The 18,722-nt window shown below is 53.7% G+C and overlaps 1 protein-coding gene across 1 annotated transcript; it reads right to left on the bottom strand.

The window, feature by feature from the left end:
- Positions 1-40: 40 nt before the first annotated feature.
- LOXL4 (lysyl oxidase like 4) lies at positions 41-18,668 on the bottom strand. Its single transcript, XM_090277864.1, has 15 exons — positions 18,498-18,668; positions 13,813-14,127; positions 13,065-13,243; positions 11,990-12,195; positions 10,618-10,656; positions 10,232-10,457; positions 9,205-9,388; positions 8,900-9,054; positions 7,995-8,162; positions 6,765-6,927; positions 4,999-5,242; positions 3,845-3,960; positions 2,994-3,130; positions 2,464-2,575; positions 41-469 (listed from the first exon to the last, which is right to left on the bottom strand). The coding sequence occupies exons 2-15, from the start codon at positions 14,093-14,095 to the stop codon at positions 399-401; spliced, it is 2,283 nt and encodes a 760-aa protein (XP_090133990.1). The 5' UTR covers positions 14,096-14,127; positions 18,498-18,668; the 3' UTR covers positions 41-398.
- Positions 18,669-18,722: the final 54 nt, after the last annotated feature.

Below are 18,722 nucleotides of genomic sequence, written 5' to 3'. Positions count from 1 at the left end.
AACTCCACCTCCTGTGTACTGGTCCTGTCTTCTACTCCTCCAAGACATTTGCAAAGCACCCTTTAGATAGTGGACGGGGCCCTCCACCCCTAAGGAACCAGGAACTCTGGGGCAAAATCCCAGGAGGATTGGGTCTCCTTAGGAAGAAGAGCTTAGCTGAACAAAGCCTGGAGGTCACAGTTTGTAGACCAAAGGCCCTTAGGGGACAGGCAGAGAGCCATCCCCAGGGAGCAGTACCATCCCGGTTTGGTAATCTTGCCATCAGAAGGCTTCCTGAGCAGTTCCTGGTGCCCCTTGGCACTGGCCGCTTTCCCTCTGAGGGTCCTGAAGAGGGCATGGCTCCAGTAAGCTGAGGTATCTCATGTGTGGGCAGCAGCTGGGAGTGCGCAGTGATGGCTTCAGATGAGGTTGTTCCTGAGACGCTGCTCCTGCTCCAGGGAGAGCTCTGCATTGGCTCGGTATGAATCCCCTGTGGGCCAAGGGAAAGCAGGTAAGTAGCCAACCCTACCGCTGTCTCATCCCTTCCCTGACAACTTCCTTTAAAAAAAAAGAGACATTCTGCTGAGCTCATCCTTTATATCAGGGCAGTCATGGACACAGATCCTGACCAGTGCATAGTTTCAGGGACATTGGGGAGAACAGGCTATTGGGTGCTCTCCTCCGCTCCCTCCAGATTCCTTCTCTACCCTTCCTTGTCCTTTTTGTGCCCTGAGAACTGACCCCTAGATGGCCTCACGCTGGCTCCTTCCTCCTCTGGTTTCTGGTTAATTTAGGTCAATGGGAAGCAACAGCAAGAGATTAGAGGGTGGAAGAAGAGAGAGGTTGGGGTATTCTGGCAGTGACGGTCTACGCTAACTCCAAGCCAGGCTCTCCCCCCTCCACAACTCTAGCTTTCATCTGGCTCCAGGATACCCTCTGCCCTTAAGCCTTAAGATGAAAACAGCTTTCTGCTCCAGCTTATCCCTGGATGTCTCAACACCTCTTGTTTCCTTGGTCTTACTTGTACCTCTCTCAATAGTCTATTTATTAAATAACTTCAGACTCATCCAAGTGTGCTGTCTCTTCTCTGCAAAGACCCCAATGGGTCAGAACTGCATTGTTTTTCTTTCCCTCCTTGCTGTCCTGAGTCCCTTGCAGTCAGCTGCCAGCATTGTGGAGGACTTGCTGTCTCCATATAGGCAGCCTCAGATTCTAATCCCTGATTCCTCTCATATTCCTGTCTCATTGGATGGCAGCAAAATCTACTCAGTCACACAAATTTTTAACCTTAGACTATTTTTTCTGCCTCTTCTCATTGTCTCCCATCTGTTGCCAAAGTTATCTTTTGACACATAGATCTGATATTTTTGCTCCCTTGACTGTAATTAATCAATGGTTCCCAGAAGCCGACAGGATAGAATCTGTTCTCTTAGCAAGAATCATCATAACCCTCCATGCAAACAACCTTAGTGGTTTTGAGTACAATGGAGAAGAATTCTGAGGTTGAGATTTCCTCACTGTCTTAATGCGAGAGAGTGGCTGGAGTTGAATTTGGAACTCAGTGAAGCCTTTTTAAGCCAGATCCTATGGTCTTCTCCCTCCTCTGACTGTCTCTCTTTTTTGAAATGTAGCTCAGATACTACTTTCTTTGGGTTGTTGCTTTCTGTCTCTGCTTGCTCAGCATTTAGTTCATCCCAGTTTGGGGTACTCAGTAGTATTGGGGTTATCCATTTAAATGTCTGCTTACTCTACTAGACAGCTGTGCATCTCACTCCTGTTTTATATTCCTGCTGCCTGGCTCAATGTTCAACACAGAAGCAGGTCTTAATAAATGTTTGTTGACTGAGTAAACAAGGCTGCCCCACCCCACATATACAAGTATGGATGTGAACACACACAACCCATGGCAAATACAAACATTTTAAAACTTCAAGATGGAGGAATTGCTACGTTTCTTTATAGACAAGTAGAGCAACCACCTCCTTACTCTGTCCCCTACTGGATCATTGCTTCCTCTTTTGTCTGATGTTGCCACTCCCACAAGTGTCCTGAGCCCTGCTCTCCATGGTCCCCTTCCTGCAAGCAGTCATCACAGCTGGGGACAGCAACACAGATCTGGGGGACTTCTACTTGTGGCTCTGAGGCAGTCAGCTTAGAATGAAGGCAAGTAAGAAAGACCATATGAAAGGGGGGAAGATAAAATGAACTGGACAAGGGAAATCCTGACATGGATTAAAATAACAGGGAAGACTCTGGGGATGATGGGAAACTCAGTTTACAATCCAAACAACCTTAGAACAAAAGGAGGTGGAAGTAGCAGCTATTGGGTGAGGCTTGATAGTCATCAGTTTGTTCTGGAAATCTTCCTGGGATGATGTCACACCTAGCCTTTTACACACGCATTCAAGTCACACACAGGCTCATTTAGAGTCTTCCAGCTCCCCAAGCCCATATAGGGCTGGTTCCACAGTGGCTGGCAGTTACCTGTGTGGCAGTTGTGCAGCCAGACCCGGTGCCCGTCATACTTGCAGCGGCACTGCATCATGTTGTTGGAGAAGTCTGACTCGGCCACCTCATATTTGGGATTCACAACCACCTGGAGCGAGAGGCGGGGACAACTGAAAGCAGGTGATCTGACTTCTGAGTGAATTGACAGTGACTAATAATCCTTTACATTTTGGGTAGTCCTACAAATCATGTTTATATTCTTTGCTTCATTAGTCCTATAGTCACCCCAGGAGATAGACATTAATGTCCTTATTCTACAGATGGAGACTGAGAAGTCACAATTGAAAAGCTGTGACTGCCTGCTGCCCATTCAGTCAGGACTCAAACCCAGGTTCCCTGGATCTTGATTCAGTATTCTCTCACTATTCTATAGCATACGTGGCTCAAGGGCCAGACCCGTTGGCGACCCTGACCTTATGATACTCTTCCTTCATTTGACCTTGTAAGTTTTTGGAACGTTTGGAGAAAATGGAGTCTTTGTAGATAGTCCCTATGAGCCCCCTTACCTGAAAGATATAGTCCCCGGGGCCCACATCTGTGATATCCACCCACTGGCAATCAATATCATGCCGGTAGGTGTCCCAGCAGCCAACGGTCACTCCCTGTTCTCCAAAGTTGGCACATGCATAGCGCCGCTGCAGCCCTATAAGGAAGAGGACTGAGTTATTGAGGCACTGGTTTAGGTATTCGGGACCAATCACTCCGCTAGGTCTTTCATGTATTTTGTCATTTATTCCTCTCATCAGCCTTAACAATCAGATTTTACATGCACTCAGATTAGGGACCTGAGGTTCAGTTACATAACCTGCCTCAGTATCAGCCAGAATTTCTAACCATGGGTCCAGCATTGTAACAAACCCCATCTGTGACAGAGGATGACTTCTTTGGATGCTCTAGTGGAAACCCTTGTTGGCCTAAGGAAATGTGGTTGGAAGATTCCAGCTCTTCTGTGCTAATACATCTGTCCTCCCATCTAGCCCTCTGAGGAGCCAGTGTTTACTATGCCATTCCTAAGGGCTGGGAACTGTGGGTATGCAAATAGGAATCAGAGAGTTTATGCTCCCAAAGAATTTAGCAGAGATGAGATAAGCCTGCAACTATTTTTCAAAATATAGAAGTATTAAGCATCTTAAAACTGGTTCAAAGTGTGCTGGGAATGTAGAGGAAGTATTTAGAGACCTTCCACCTGAGATCTCAGAAGGTAAAAAATTGATATTTTGGAATTGCCCTGAGTGCTGTCAGTTGCCAAACCAGAGTCTCCAAGTGCCAGGGGTTATTGAGCAGGGCAGAGAGGAACCTGACCCCGAGGGGTGAGGAATATAACGTGGGAAGGATATGCTGACACGAAATGACGTACCTGTGGGACAGTTTGTGTCCTCTAAACAGAAGCTGGCCTTGTGGCCTTCAGCCACCTTGGAGCCATTGAGAGTGAGTAGGTCATAGTGGGTGAAGACCTCAATGCTGTGGTAGTGCCTGCAGAAGGGGCAGAGCTGTCAGTCTGGCGGCAACAAGAAAGGCCCTCTCTGGAGAAGTTGGCAGGGAAGATGGATGCACTGGGCCCCATCATTACCCAGAGAAGAATGTTATAACAGCAGGGCAGTGCCCTTCTCCCACACCCAAGATTAGTGACCTACAGCCTACTTCCTGGCTCCCAGACCCAGCAGCAAGGCACAGCTGCCCATCACCTAGGGTCTTGACTCAGGTAAGAAGCGAAGGCTCTGCCCTGGTAGCCTCCAGCTGGCTGGTGCCTGGATTCAGGGCCTAGATGGGAGGTGAGAGGAAGGGGCACTTCTGGGGACCGGCCTAGAAGCTGAGCTGCTGAGGAGGGTGCTTACTCTGCTCCCTGTCAGCCTGGGAAATCGCTACCATTGTTTCCAATCCAGTTCTAATGACAACTCTGTTCATGCTATAGGGAAGGGTGCTCATTATCTCAGCAAGGCCAAGTGCCGGAGTGGCTGCCCATTCCTCCCAGCTTTCCCCACCCACGGCTGTGTCCTAAAGAAAAGCCACCACTTTCTCATTCTGCCTTTGTCACAGGCATTGTCTCTCCTTCTGTCTGGGCTGGGGACTCCTGATAGGAAAGTCATTGTCTCCTTTTAGTACCAGTGTTCATGCTCTTCTTTGGGGACCTTGCTTTTGCTGCTGCAGAAACCAGCAAGCTTTTCCTGCAGAGCCAGCATCCTGAATGGGATAGATATCTAAAGACAAGGCCTAAGGTTCAACATAGAAAAATCCCATATCATTCTAACAGACCAGTTCTGCTGGCAGTAGCTGCTCTGTTGGCTGTTACTGTGGGAAATAGACCCCATGAGCATCATCAACATGGGTGCACCCAGGGCGGTGAAAGAGCAATGGAGAGGGCAAGCTGGTGTTACTGGGATTCCCCATCGCCTCCTGAGTGCATGTTCTTCCCAGAAAAGCGCGCCCGAGGCCAGGGAGAAATCAGAGTGTTCTGGCCCCTGGCCCCTGCTTTTTGGTCCCTGCAGAGCCATGGCCTGGGCGGGCACTAGCCTGTGGCACTGGTGCCAAATCCAGCTGTGACGTCCTGTCTTGGGACGGAAGTCAGCCCGACCCAGGTTGAAGATTTGTGAGGAAAAGCGCAACAGACGCCGGTGCCCATAGGGCCAGTCCATGTGGTCAGCAGACTGGGAGAGGCAGTTCTCTTCGTGGGCACAGTAGAGTAGGCTGAGCGGGCGGTCCTCCAGGTAGGCCGTCTCCTGCACGAGCTGGGCATTCATCACGAGGTCTGGAGCACCTGGGCCGCAGAGGCAGGGCGGGAAGCAGAGGCTGATGAACTGCTCAGTGCTTCTCCCATCCCTTCCTGTCAGTGTTTCTCTTACCCTCCCTGGAAGCTACATGCCTCCACCATTGCTCTCCCTCACATGTGACAGTACAGGAATGTGGAGACCCACAGCTGTTGCCATGTAACCGCAAGAGAAAATCTGCCCGCTCTCAATGCCTGTCTGTGCAGAAACGGTTCCAGTACAGACTTCTGGCAGCAGCATCCCACGGTGAGTGTATGCGCTAACAGTGGTTTATTGGGTGGGCATTGAGGGTGGGGGTGGGACACGGCTGGGCTGCTATACAGTGCCTGTACTATCACTGAACGTGCTCTTGAAATTCCTGCGGTATATTCTGGAGAGAGCCAGGGTGTGCCCGCTAACAAACCCCAGAGTTCCCAAAGGAAAGAAAGAGAGCTTTCAGAGAGAATGAGAAGAAGACAGCATAAAGGAAAGAAAGAAATGGGAAAGATCAGATAAATAGGGGTGGCTGCAGCTGTGCTGAGCCGTTGTGAGGCCTCAGAGGCCTTCAGGAGAGAGCTGCTGTCCCAGGCAGAACAGGGCGGGGTACACGTTCTCAGGAAGGGGAGCGAGTGGGGAGCAGACCCCAATGTGCTGTGAGCCTTGGTGTAGGCCCTCTCCAATGTCCCGTCACCCCGCAGGACAGGCTGTGCTATAAGGCCCAGGGTTCTTCTAAGGTGCGTTGCATAGAGAAAGCCCTAAAGCTCACTGACAAAGGTTAAGGCTGTCTTGGCACTGAAGCTTGTTTGGGAAGAAGGTCAAGAGACCACTTGGAATGGTGCCAGCATGTAGCCTTTGGACTGGGTGGACGCAGTTATCTTAGCACAGACCTGGTTGGCAGATGACAAACAGATAGATGCTGCCCCAGGAATTGGTGCATGGGACAGACTGATGCCTGAAAATGTCTCGGCCTAAAGCCTGTGGGCAAATCCCACAGCTCAGGAGAAGACACAGGGAGCCCTAGACCCACGTGTCCTCACATGTATGTACCCTCTACAACAGCTTTCAAACTTCTCCCTCACTTACGGACCACATAAAACATACATTTCACGTTGTGACCTAGTATACATCTACGTAATTCCAAGAAAAAATTACTACCCTTACTAATGTAAGTCATTCTGTTGTTTTCTATTGTTTCTTTTTTATTTTTTAACTACAGCTCATGACATGAAAATTGAAAACCACTGTTGTATATCCTTATATTTTCACATATTCTCTGTTTCAATTCTCACAATAGCTCCATGAGATGGGCAAGGCGTGGTTTGTATCCCTAGGTAAGCTGTGACTTAGCCCATACAGCTGGTAAATGGCAGAGTTGGCTGTTCCAAGACAAGCTCTCGTACTATTCCCCCACTGTGCTGTGCTTGAGCTGGGACCAGCCTTCAGAACCCTTCCGGGGGGAGGGAGGTATAGGCTTGCTTTGGGGGTGCCCAGGCCTGCCTGCCCCACTGTCCCGTGGGCCCTCCCGTTACTCACTGTCTGTGCAGGAGACTCCAGCTGAGGAGCGGCCCGTGCCGTGGGAGCAGTGCACCGGCCCGTGCCTTTGACACTGCTGCAGGGCCAGCTCTGTGCCTGTGCAGCGCACCCCACTCATCACCACTTCTCCGGCCCCCGCTGTCCCCTGCCAGTACCAGGTATCCTGAGAAAACAGCCAGCGTCACCCAGTCAGTGTTGAGAGGTACCTGTGGAATCCTCTCCTCTGATTCCCACCTATGGCTTGGACCCCATCAGACTACCCCACCAGGCTGTGCCCAGCCTTCACCTGAAAATCTTTAGTGATGGAATAGTCCATGCCACGTTGGACCCCTCTGATATTAGCCACTTCTTCCATGTATTGAGGCAAAACTGCGCTGCCTGTGGCTTCCCCCGTCGCATGTGGCCCTGCTCCCATCCCTTTCCCACATGGCAGCCCTCAGCTATTTGAAGAGGAGGGTCCTGGTCCCTTCCTGCCCACGCAGGCAGCCTGTCCCATTTCCCAGCCCTAGATGGCCGGCCGTGCTCAGGGCTGGCCCCAGTTCTCCAGGCGAGGTGTGCCCAGCATTGCCTGGCAGGCCATCAGCTGAAGAGGTTTGTCCATCGTAGTCACTCCCAAAGCCTCTTGACTTTGTTTCCTTGACATCTTTTGACTGTATTTGACTCTATCCACTTACTTCTACCAGGACTGCCGCTTGGGTGCCTCAGGCAGCATCTTTTCCACCTGAGCCCCTGCAACACTGTGTTTCCTGAGTGTGTTTCCCTGCATTCACATTAGTCGCCACCCCAACTGGTCGCCAAAGAGCAAGGAAGAAATCTTTTAAAAAGCTGCACTGTAGGCTTTCAATGGTCTGGCCCCGGCCTCCTGCATCTTCACACTTCACACCATTTGCCCCTGATAGCCACACCCCACCTCTGGTCCCTGCTTTCCTCCGCCCAGGCGAGCTTCCTCTGGCCACAGGTCTTTGCATGGGCTGTTTACCCCTCCCCTACCTCACCTGCCTACCTTCTGCTTGTCTCTCCTGTAGACACGCTCCTGCGCGTGCTGTGCCTCCCTCCCTTGGCTGACTGCTCTGTGAGGCATATGTCTCTCTTCAGCACGGTATTCTCAGCACCCAGCATTACACTGGCCTAGTTTCACTTACTAGTTCATTGTTGACCACATGAATGAATGAGTGAATGACTGGTTAGCAGTTTTAACACTGGAAGTTTTGGGGCAAGACAGGGACGTACCTTGATAGCATGGTTGGCAAAACCCAGGCCCAGCTGTCGGCAGGCGACCATGGCTTCGGTGAGTCCCCAGTGGTCACTGCACACGGCCCCCCAGCGTCGGACCCCATTCGCCTCCACCTGTACCTCCACCACACCCTCCTCAGGGCTGCGCCCACCAGCCAAGCGCACCTGCAACGGTCAGAGGTGTGTGAGGAGCAGGGCGGCCTGCGGAGGGGGCAGATCAGGGTTCCGGCCCAGCTCTCTGTGCGGCCCTGACCTTCTCCCCTTCTCTGTCTCGTCTTCTTCTGTGTAACATGAGGACACTGTACCAGACAGTCCCTAATGCCTCTACCTGCTCCAGAAATCTGACTCAAAAGTGCCTGTTCCCAGGGCTTCTATACCAGGACTTGCCCTCCTTCTACCTGAAATCCTACCATTAATGCCGACGTGCCCGTTGTAAAGGACTGCCCATCAACCGTCCCGTTCACAGTGACCCTATGAGTCAGTGGACCCCATTTTTCAGAAGAGAGAACCAAGGTCAGAGACACCGGAGACTTGCCCACACCCCACATTAGCAGGACACTTGATCCCTGGTCACCCCTGGTGGCCCCTCCAGTGTCACTCTCCAGCTGATAGCCCTGTGGCCCTCTGCCCTAGGCAACTTCTTTCTCAGCTTGACAAGGATCCTGAGAAGGTGTAACAGGAGACCATCCACCTGAAGAGCTCCCATTGCCCTGAGGGGCTGGGAGCCAGGTGAAGGGAGGCTCAGGAGAGGAGTGGCTTTGCACGCTGGCCCCAGGTGGGGCCCAGAGCAGAAGCACTAGCTGCCTCTCATGCGCTCCTCCCCACTGGCTCCATGCGGTGCCCTGGGGCTCTCAGGGCTTTCCTAGTCCCCAGCCCAAGGCCATGCCCAGACTTGAGCTCACCTGATTCTGGAAGCCCATGCTTGGGACATTGCACCTGACAGCAGCATCATTCTCGTGTCGACAGCCACTACGGGACCCTTCCAGGGAGGGGCACTCACTGAGGGTCCGCTCATGCCCCTTGCAGCGCACCTCACTCAGATGGATGAGCCCCATCCCTGGAGAGGGAGGGAGAGAAATGCCGTGTGAGACTCCGTTACTCCACAGAGGGGAGAATCTCTGTCCCGGGCCCTGGCAGCCCAGGGCCACCAAGGACGGACCAGTGGCACATCCAGGCCCTCCCACCCCATCCCAGCCTCCTCACTCACCTTGGCCCAGCTGGGCCCCAAAGAGGGCCTCCCGAGCGGAGCCGAAGCCAAGCTGACGACACACAACGCTGGCAGAGACGAGGTTCCACGCGTGGTCACAGACCGTCCCCCACTGGCGGTTCATGAGCACTTCCACCCGGCCCTCGCCGACCTGGGCCCCGGAGCGGAGCCGCACCCTGGGCTCCTGCTGGGCAAACACCAGCTTGAGGGAGCACCCGGGAGGAGAGAGAGGGGCTGGGCCACTGTGGGAGTCCCAGCCGGGCCTTTTGGAGCGGGGCAGAGACACTGACTCACTGTCCATAACTAGTACCTCAAATAAGCTGTTGTTCTCAACCGTCTCTTCAGCGACAAACCCACAACGATATGAGAGTAAAGCAACATCCAGTTTTAACAAAAGAGCCTTAGGATTATGTCCCTGCGCTTCACAGTCCTACCACCTGGTCACCAGGTGAGTCCCTTCCTCTCACCCAGCCACTGCTTCCTTTGGAGTTAACCTAGTTCAACGCTACCCAAAGGGATCTGTGAAGCGATTTTAGTTAGAGACTTGCAGGGACATGGTATTAATTAAACTGACTCACACAGCGGGAAAGCTATTTCCACCCCATTGCCTTCCACTCCTCCCTGTTTCATCCAGGAGACCATGGCATGGGGTACTGCCCTGTCTGTAACACCTCACCAGCACTTGCTCGTTGCTTTTTATAACAAAGGGCCAGGCTCAGGTTCAATACGGGATATAGCTACAATGTAATTACTGTGTTTATGGTTATCCTCTATTCATAGCAGGTGATGTCAGCTTTCCGTTTATGGTAGGGTTATAAATGGTCCCTTTTAAATAAATCCAAGGTTCTACCATTCTGTGCTTGGTTCTCCCCTCCCAGCTGCACTGATACCTCCTTGATAGGGGCCACTGTCCCTCCTGTCCTGCCTGTCCTGGAGCTCCTCCCCACCAGTCGTTCTCCAAAAAGCAGGGTCCTGTTGGGAGGGGACCTGTGCCTCCCTGCCGGGGTGCAGACACCACAGAACCTACCTCTGCCCGGGACTCCTTGTGCCCATGCTTGGCCTTTGCAGGGCGGAAGCGGGGCCCTGCCACACAGCTGACCACAGCGTGCATGCCGCCCAGGCAGGCCAACTGTCGCTTGCCACGCACTGGTGCCGGCGCCACCTGCACCTGGCAGTTGGCTATGTGGGGCTCTGTCCCCAGGCAGTTGACCCGGTGGATCCAGAAGGAGTTCTTCTGGGTCAGGCTCTTCAGCCTGGAAGACAGGGGAGACTGCGGGTGGGGGAGGGGTTGAGGGGCGCTCAGGACTCAGGAAGGCCATGGCATTGGGGAGTTGGGGAGGCGAGGGGAGGGGAGGGGAGGGAGGTCCTTCATGTCACATCCCTTTGCGTCCTTCCCCAAGGGTACCTCCTCACCTAGCCCTGGGATCCTTCATCTTCAAATTCCAGACTTTCCTAAGTGGGAGAAAACAGGTGGGGTGTGGAGTGGGTGCAGAAGTCCTACCCATCACCCTGGCTCCTCACAGTCGTCCTTGAGTTTGCACCGGCCTTCAGTTTGTAAACTCGCTCACCGATCTTAGTTCAGTGCTGAGCTTCACAGCAGCCCTGAGAGGGTGACCGCCTCACAGATAACAATGATCTCCATTTTACAGGGGAGGGAAGCAGGGCCTAGCCAGCTCCCTTGACTGGTCCCAAAGTGGGGTCTCCATGGCACTGGCCTGCCCCATTCCAGATGAAGGGGCACCCTGAAAGGGACCCAGGGGGAGAGGTCCTCTGGGGACAGGTGCAAGTTGAAAGCCTTGCTGGTGGCGGCTGCCCACCCAGAGGCTATAATCAGGGCTGCCCTCCTCATGGGCGGGAAACGAGACAGCCAGGCTCAGATGTGCAATTCCAGTGGTGGGGAGTTGTGGCCTCCATGCCAGTAACCCCACAAGGATGGAACGCAGTGGCTGGTCTTCAGGACCGGGGCCGTCTAAGTCAGAGACATAGGACAGAGCGATTAAAGCTGCCTGGGCTGGGCAGGGGTAGATGATGACTACTCAGATGTACTGCAGGAGGCTTCTCCCTGGAGGAGAAGCATGGGCTTCACAGGCCCAGAGCTGGCAGAGCTGTGCCTGGCCACCAGTGGCAGGCTGATGCAGTGCTGTGATAGTCCTGTCACATTTCTGACAAGGCTTTATGTCCTCTCTCCCAAATCCCGCCCTGCCCCACACCTTGCTTACACTCAGCCCCACTGAGGATTGGCTGGGAGCAGAGCTGAGGAAGTTCACTGGAGCAAAGTGGAGGTCATTCCTTACAGACTGGATAGTTGAGGCTCGGATGCCCTACTGAGGCCCCACAGCTAGTTACTGGCAGAGCTGAGACCTCAGCTCAGGTGGTCTATTTTTGTGGGCAGCATTGTAAGTATCTTCGGTGAAGCCTACTTTTTAAATCAGGGACATAATTTTATATTCAATTGTCATTATTTGGGGAGTATTCTGTACTATAGCCAATTCTTTTTATCAATTAGTTTCTGGCCATTTCTAGGTATCTCCTGGGGCCTCAAACACCTTCCTTTTAATTATCGTGAGGCATGCGTAACCCAGAAAATCCAGGAACACTGCTCATTTGGGCCTGTTTCACTCCCAGACCCAACACCCACTGCATGACCTGCCATAGACACCCAACCCTGCCAGTCACACCGCTGCAAGGTCCCACGTGTGTCACACATGCACTCACACATGCGGACGCACGGCCACTGCCTCACGAGCCCGCTTCCCCTGCGCCCTTCGCCTGGCTGCCCGCCTACCTGTAGTAGTGACTGTCAACAGGTGTCTCTTTGGGGAAGCCCAGCATCCCGCACACTACTCTGCTGTTGTTCCTGGTCCAGCTCTGGTCGCACACCTGCCGCCAGTGGCCCTCGTACTTCACCTCCACAGCTCCCTCGGTCACTGGGCTCCGCCGCTTGGCACTGGCAAGGATGGGCTTGAGCCGCACCTCCTCCAGCCGCCGGCCCTGCAGGGTGCATGGTCACTGTGGGCCCTGGGATCCCTGCCCCTGCTGAGCCCACCGCAGATCTTCATGTGGGAGAGCTGGGGGCTCAGAGTGCTTGAAGATTGCCCCACACAGCCCCCTTATTGGACAGGCCAGGAAACTGAGGCCCAAATACGGAGGCATTCATCCAAGGCCATATGGTGAGCACAAGGCAGAACCTTGGTTTGTTTAGGGTCCTCTCCTCGACTCCAGAGAGAACCAGGCAGATCTGTCCCCTCCCTGAGGTCAGGATGGAAGCTCTTGGAGTCTGGGAGGCTTCCGCCAGGCATAGAAGGGCCTTCCTCATGCTACCCTAGGGAAGCTGAGAATGGGCAAAGACCAGCTGCTTGAATGTGCCAACAGGATCCTTTGGCCCACGAGATCCCACACCGAAGCCCTGGGGCGTCGAGCCCCTATTCTGGCCTGCAGCACTTAGTGGGCCAGGGCCAGCTGTCCTCGTGGATGGTAGGAGCCAGGACTTGCCCTGCCTGCTCCTGTTGTTTGGCTTGGGCTGTTTTTAGCTCGGGGTTGTTTGTGCTGGGAAGAGGCAGCAATTGTGGCTGGGCCTTGTGGGTGAGGCAGCCCCTTGCCCCCCTGCTGCCTCCCTCATGGGGAGCAGCTCCAGTGATTCCCAGCAGGCCCAGCCTCTGCTTCGCTGGCCTGCCCCGCCTCAAGAGGGGACCCTCTGTCCATGCACCTGCTCTAGGCCACCAGCAGGAGTCAGGGCCCAGGGGCTCTTCTCAGCCCGTGCTCTGCTTTCTTCCCCCTCCCTCCTCCAGGTTCATCACACAGGAGACTCTGTCCCCTGACCCAACACTTAGCTCAGACCAGGGCCTGAAAAGCCTCCTCACCTGGGGCCCGAGGGCATTGGAGACTCTCTCAGAAAGATAGCCGCGCTGGCGCTGAGGGTGACACACCACCCCAACGTCCTCTGAGTGGCTGCAGTCACTGACGCCCCAGCCATTAGATCCGCACTGGTCTAGGGAGCTCTCTGTGCCTGAACAGCGCACATTGTCCAGCCAGATGGGTCCTGAGAGGGAGGGGGAGGCAATGCTCAGGCAAGAGCACAGAAAGGCAGATCATGGGATCTGCCTTCTGGATGGGACCTCGCAGTTAACAATGTTCCTCTTAAACCCTAAGTAGAAAGTGGGATGAAGAGAAGAGAGAAGTTGGTTCCCCTGGGATCTTAATATCTACAGCTCTGCTTACTGCCTCCTCTTGGCATCAGGTCCCGTAGAATCTGTTTTCAAAAAATGCCAGCTAGGTCTAGTAATTAGACTGACCTGTTCACCCATTCATCCATCTATTTATTCATTCAACATTTGCTAAGCACCCACTGTGTGCCAATCACTATGCTCAAGGAAGTTAGTTGAGTATTTGGTTGTGATAATGGTAATGGTGGTATCCTTGTCACAAGAACAAATGGGAGAGTTGGTTGGAGCAGGGGCAGCTGAGGCACTCAGGCAAAGCCTCGTGGAGGAGGCCATCTGAGCTGGGTATTAAAGGACGGTGGGAGTCTGAGGTGTTCTGTTGGAGCCTCGGTAAGCCCAGCCCACTACCATTTCCTTGTCATTTTGCTTGGTGGCACCAGTCACTCACCCTCCCCTGGGCCATACTTGGCACTGTGGGCCCAGGTCAGGGCAGTCTCAAAGCCCAGCTGGCGGCAGGCTACTGTGGCCTCCTGAAGAGCGAAGTCGTCATCACACACGGTGCCCCACTGGCCCTGGTGCAGCACCTCCAGGCGGCCCTCCTCTGCCGTGCTTCCTGCGCCCGCCAACCGTATCGTCCTGCTGCCCAGTAACTGGAGCCTACAGGGAGGGGCCTTGCCCAGCAGCAGGAACAACAGGAGCAGGGAGAGGATGTCTGGTGGGGACCACATCATGGTAACTTCAAGGGCAACTGAGGCCAAGGCACCTGGGGAATGAGTAAACGTGACAATGATCACCTCAGGCCTCTTTTTCTGGCAGAGACAAAGCATGGCAGGGCCCCTCCAAGTGTGTGTGTGTTTGGGGGGACAGGGGGCTGGCACCAATTGGGTCTGGACTCTCAGGTTAATCACTTTGGCTCAGATCCACCATTCGTTGCCATGGGACCTTGAGGGAGTTTAAGTTTAACTTGACTGAGTCTTAATGTCTTCGCCTGGAAAGTGGGGATAATTTCTGTCTTACAGTGTTGTTGTGAATGTTAAATAAAATACTGTATGTAAAGTGTGTAGCACAAGCCTACCACGTGATAAATGCTCAAGAAACAGCTTTACCTTGATACAGTGTTAGATGTGAATAGAGGAGGTGACCTACACTTTGAGTTATGGGGGACCCCCCCCCCCAGTGGTGCCCTCAGGGCCAGAAGTATCAAACCCGGGGGAATTGCCCTCCCTTCCTTTTGATGTTCCCGGCTTGATGGCCACCCTCACCATAGAAGGCACATGGAATGCTGGAGTGGAAAGGGTCATTTGAGGGGAGTCTAGGCCTCTACCACTCATTTGCTGTGTGGCTTGGGAAAGTCTCTTAAACTCTCTAGGCTCTAATTCTTTACTTTGAAAATGAGGTGGTTGAACCAAATACAGGGTGGGGCAAAAGTAGGTTTACAGATGTTTGTATGGAGAAATAATACAATAATAAATGAATAATAACATAAGAATAAGCTCGGTGTTCTATGTACTCACAGCTGTAAACCCACTTTTGCCCCACCCTGCATTGTCTAGTATCTCCTTCAGCTGGAATAGTCTAAAATACCCTCAAGCCCTAGCTCTCGGTCCAACTAGGTGTGTGATTTGTACATGGATTCACAAACATTTGTGGAATACTTGCTTCAGGCCAATCATTAGGCCAGGGGCTGGAACACAGAAGTGAGGATGTTAAGACACTCCTCCCTGCCCTCATGAAGCCCAGAGAAGAGGAATTAGGGAAGGCTTTCAGAGCAGGGACAGTTAACCTGGGCCTGGTCAGATGAATAAGAGTTCTCCCAGATGGGAAAACTCAGCATTCCAGGAAGAGAGAACAGAATCGGTAAAGGAGGAAGGAGGAGAAGATGAGAGTTTGTGCAAGAGCAGGAGGGGACAGAGGTGGAGACAGGCTGGGGCCAGATGATCAAGGGCCTGTGTACCATGAAGAGTCTGTCTTTCATCCTGTAGGAAGTGAGTGGCCATGGGAGGGTTTTAGGCAGTGAGCACCCACCAGAGGGAGGGCTCCTATCTTCAGGAGGCTGCAATCAGATGCTCTTTGGGTCCTTAAAAGGGATGAGGTTGGGGGTGGTCCACTCTCCCTAGTACAACAGCCACTTTGGCCCTGGGCCCAGGGTTGGGGAGGAGCGTACAGGAGAAAGTTATAGCTGACTTGAGCTGTCAGAGTGTCAGTAGCCGTCAGTGCCCAAGTGCCTCCATGGCCAGGCTCTGCTGCATGGAGAAAGCTGGGTTCTTGGCTGCTTATTTGGTGCTTGCGTCACAACAGAGCATGTTCTCAGGGGGCCGCCTGCCACTCCTTCCCCACAGGCTGGTATCTGGCTGAGAACCGCTCATTCCTTCCTGCAGCCAGCCCCACCGCCTTCAGCTGCCAATGCCCCTGCTTTGGCCAGCCCAGGACCAGGTAGAGTGGGCTCCTAGAAGCGCACTGGGTGGAAAGGAAGCTCCACTGAAACAGGGACCTTGTGTTGTGCCCCTATTGCCCAGAATAGAGCCGGGATGTAGGTGGCACCCGGTAAACATCCGTGGTTGCATGGATTTGAGGTGACCTAGCACAGCACTTAAGTGTACAGACTGGGAGTCAGATGGCCTGGATTCACAATCCACCTCTGCCAGCTAGTTTCTGGGTGGTCTTGGGCAAGTGATTTAATTTCTCACTGCCAGTTTCCTCTCTGTAAGACTGGGATAATAAAAGCATAGGATTCTTGGGAAGGTTCCATGAACGTATACATCTTAAACCCTGAGACAGCAAGCTCTCAAGCCATGACAGTTACTATTAACAACAACAACTGTAACACTACTGTAGGACCATTGGTCTAGGTTGGCCCCAGCCTCTCCTTGGATAAAGGAGTGGAAACCGCATCGGAACTCAATAGCGAGTCCTTGGTATACTCCTCTTTGCGACATTCTCCAGCTTTGCCTCTTCGACCTCTGAGCCTAGGTTCTCTTCCAAAAGCCCCATGTTGCCTCTTCCCCGTTCTCAGCACTGAGGCCTTTTCCTGCCCTGACCCTCCTGTACTTTCTTTCCAGACTTGAACAGTGTTTCTTCACATCACTCCCCACTCAGGAGCCTGTGGGGGCTCCCAGCTAGCTGTCCCCATGAGCAGAGGGTTCTCCACTGCTTGGGATGTCCCCATTCCCTCCTCCAGTACCCTAAGGAGGATGTAGACAGTTAGGGACTGAGCCAAACTAGTCATCGTGTGTAGGGACCTTCCACAGAGGACAAGAGAGGATGGGGAGGATTGGGCTCAGGGTTCTCCAGCTGTTAGGACCCAGTGGTTTCACTGGGTCTGGCCTGAGAGAGTACCCTGCTACCTGTCCTCAAGAGTCAGGATGCTCCTCACTATTGTTATGTGAGTCAGGAGCTTTCCTTTCTCTGACGGGGTGGCCCTGGGGAGTCCCCCTATCTAAGACATGCTCTGATGGGCTGTGGAGTAGGTTGGGCAGGTCTGCCTGTGTGGCTGTGGCTGATGTCCCACAGCATCATGGAGTTCTTATTACAGGCTGTGGGCAGTCCTGAGCAAACTGGCTCCCTCCCTTCCAAGGGGTCTTCCTGGAGGCAGGTGTGGACTTCTGCTGCAGGACCCTGGGTGCTATGGCAGAGCATCTCCCTTCCATGAAAGCTGCCCAGGAGGTAGAAGGGCAATAGCAGGACTCGAGAGTCAGGTATGGGGGAACCCTTCTTCTGAGCTTACCTGCCTACTGCAGGTCCCTCTATAGCTTCTGCTCACACCATACTTGTCTCCTCACATTCCCCAACATATCCCTCACATTCCCGGCTGTCGAGCCTTTCCTCTCACTGTTCCTTCTACCTGGAGCATCCTTTCCCTCCATTTCAGATTGTTAAATTCCTACAACACCCAGCTCAAAGGCTACCCCCTCCATTAAGCCTTCTCAGGTCTCTCCTTCCTAGCACTTGGCATGTTTTCTTTCAGTCTCCAGTGTTTCCCCATCACGGGTTCCCCAGTGCTGAGCCCCCAAAAGAGGAGCTTCCCTTAGAGAAGGAAACAGCCTCAAAGTGGCAGCTCTTTTCCCATGTAAAGGAGGAGACAGGGTGAGGGGGAAGGTTGGGGGTGGGGGTTCATAATAATAATAATTATTATATAATATGAAAATATGTATTGAATACTTGTCCCCACTTTACAGATGAGAAGGTCAAGCCCAGAGACACTAAGTAACTTGCCCAGCCAGGATTCAAACCCAGGCAGACTGACTCCAGAAGCCAGGCTCTCAGCCATGAGAGAGGGAAGTTGGAGGAGGAGGGGAAAGAAGGGCGGGAGGCAGGGAAATGAATGAAATTCCACTCTGTTACTGGTTGATTTATGGCCCGCGTGGTGTGAAGGCACTGGGGTAGGTGCCAGCACTGAATACAACCAAATGACAGATCCAGGACCCGGCCAGCTTGAAGCAGAGAGGCCCCTGTTCCAGGTGCTGTTAGGGGGCTCAGGCACCTGACCCTGCTCACTCGGGAGGACTAGAAGTCCCCAAAGGTGTTAGGAGGGAGCACTGGGGCTGTTGTCCTGGTAGGCAACTGCCCCGGGGTCATTCAAGGTTCTCTCTCTACCTCTTTGGGAACCAGGTGGGGCTTCTCCTCTTAGCCCTGGTACCCTCCCGGGGATCCCCAATTATGGTGACCTGAAGCAGTGCTGGCCCATGGTCCCTGAGCTCTACCTGTCCAGGCATGGGACCTGTAGGAGTTGAAACCCTCAGCACCCCCTCCATCCTCTGCCTGCTCTTCCCTTTCTCCTCTCCCCCTCCCTCATCAGCTCTGATCTGGTTAGTGGGAGAACCTGCTTCTTTGTCCCCCAAGTCACAGGAGTGACATTTGAATCTGCCTTGCCCCTTCCCCTGCCCCCTCCCTGGGTGAGAAGGCAGAGAAATGGTTACCCTCGGTACACTCACAAACAAGACACGCAGGCAGCCCAAGGCCAGGGCCGTCCTGGGGCCAAGCTCCTCTACTTAGTGACTTCTATTGGAAGCAAGTTGGTGAGCAACTGGGAGCGAGGCTGACTGTCCATGGGACCCACATCCCTCCCAGCGCCCAGCCTTCAAGAACCCTCAGAGGCTTGCAAACCCACAGAGAGACGGAAGTAGACAGACTTACAGGACAGCTACAGACAGACCCAGGGCCAGGGCCGGGCGGGGCTCACCAGCTGGAGCGCAGATGGTCCGGGGCTGGGAGGGCGCTGCGGTGAAGCAGCGCTAACAGGCCTCCTGGGGCTCCTGGGCCCCTTTTATCCTGCTGGGCCGCCGGTGCCCCCCCACCCAGCGAAACTCGGAGGAGGCCCTGCAGGCCCCGCCCCAGGCGGCCCTGGAGGCGGCGGGGGCC

Source organism: Furipterus horrens, unplaced genomic scaffold, assembly GCF_987537825.1.
Source record: "Furipterus horrens unplaced genomic scaffold, mFurHor1.1.pri manual_scaffold_5, whole genome shotgun sequence".
Taxonomy (NCBI): domain Eukaryota; kingdom Metazoa; phylum Chordata; class Mammalia; order Chiroptera; family Furipteridae; genus Furipterus; species Furipterus horrens.
Note: the sequence above shows the minus strand (reverse complement) of the source record. Positions and strands in the feature narration are given on the sequence as shown.

Excerpts from the sequence above, each read along its gene's own strand:
- LOXL4 (XM_090277864.1), bottom strand. The coding sequence starts at position 14,095 with ATGATGTGGTCCCCACCAGACATCCTCTCCCTGCTCCTGTTGTTCCTG. Across the intron at positions 13,244-13,812 it reads CAAGTATGGCCCAGGGGAGG|GACCCATCTGGCTGGACAAT; the intron begins GTGAGTGACTGG and ends CCTCCCTCTCAG. Across the intron at positions 10,657-11,989 it reads GTTGACAGTCACTACTACAG|GAAAGTCTGGAATTTGAAGA; the intron begins GTAGGCGGGCAG and ends TCTCCCACTTAG.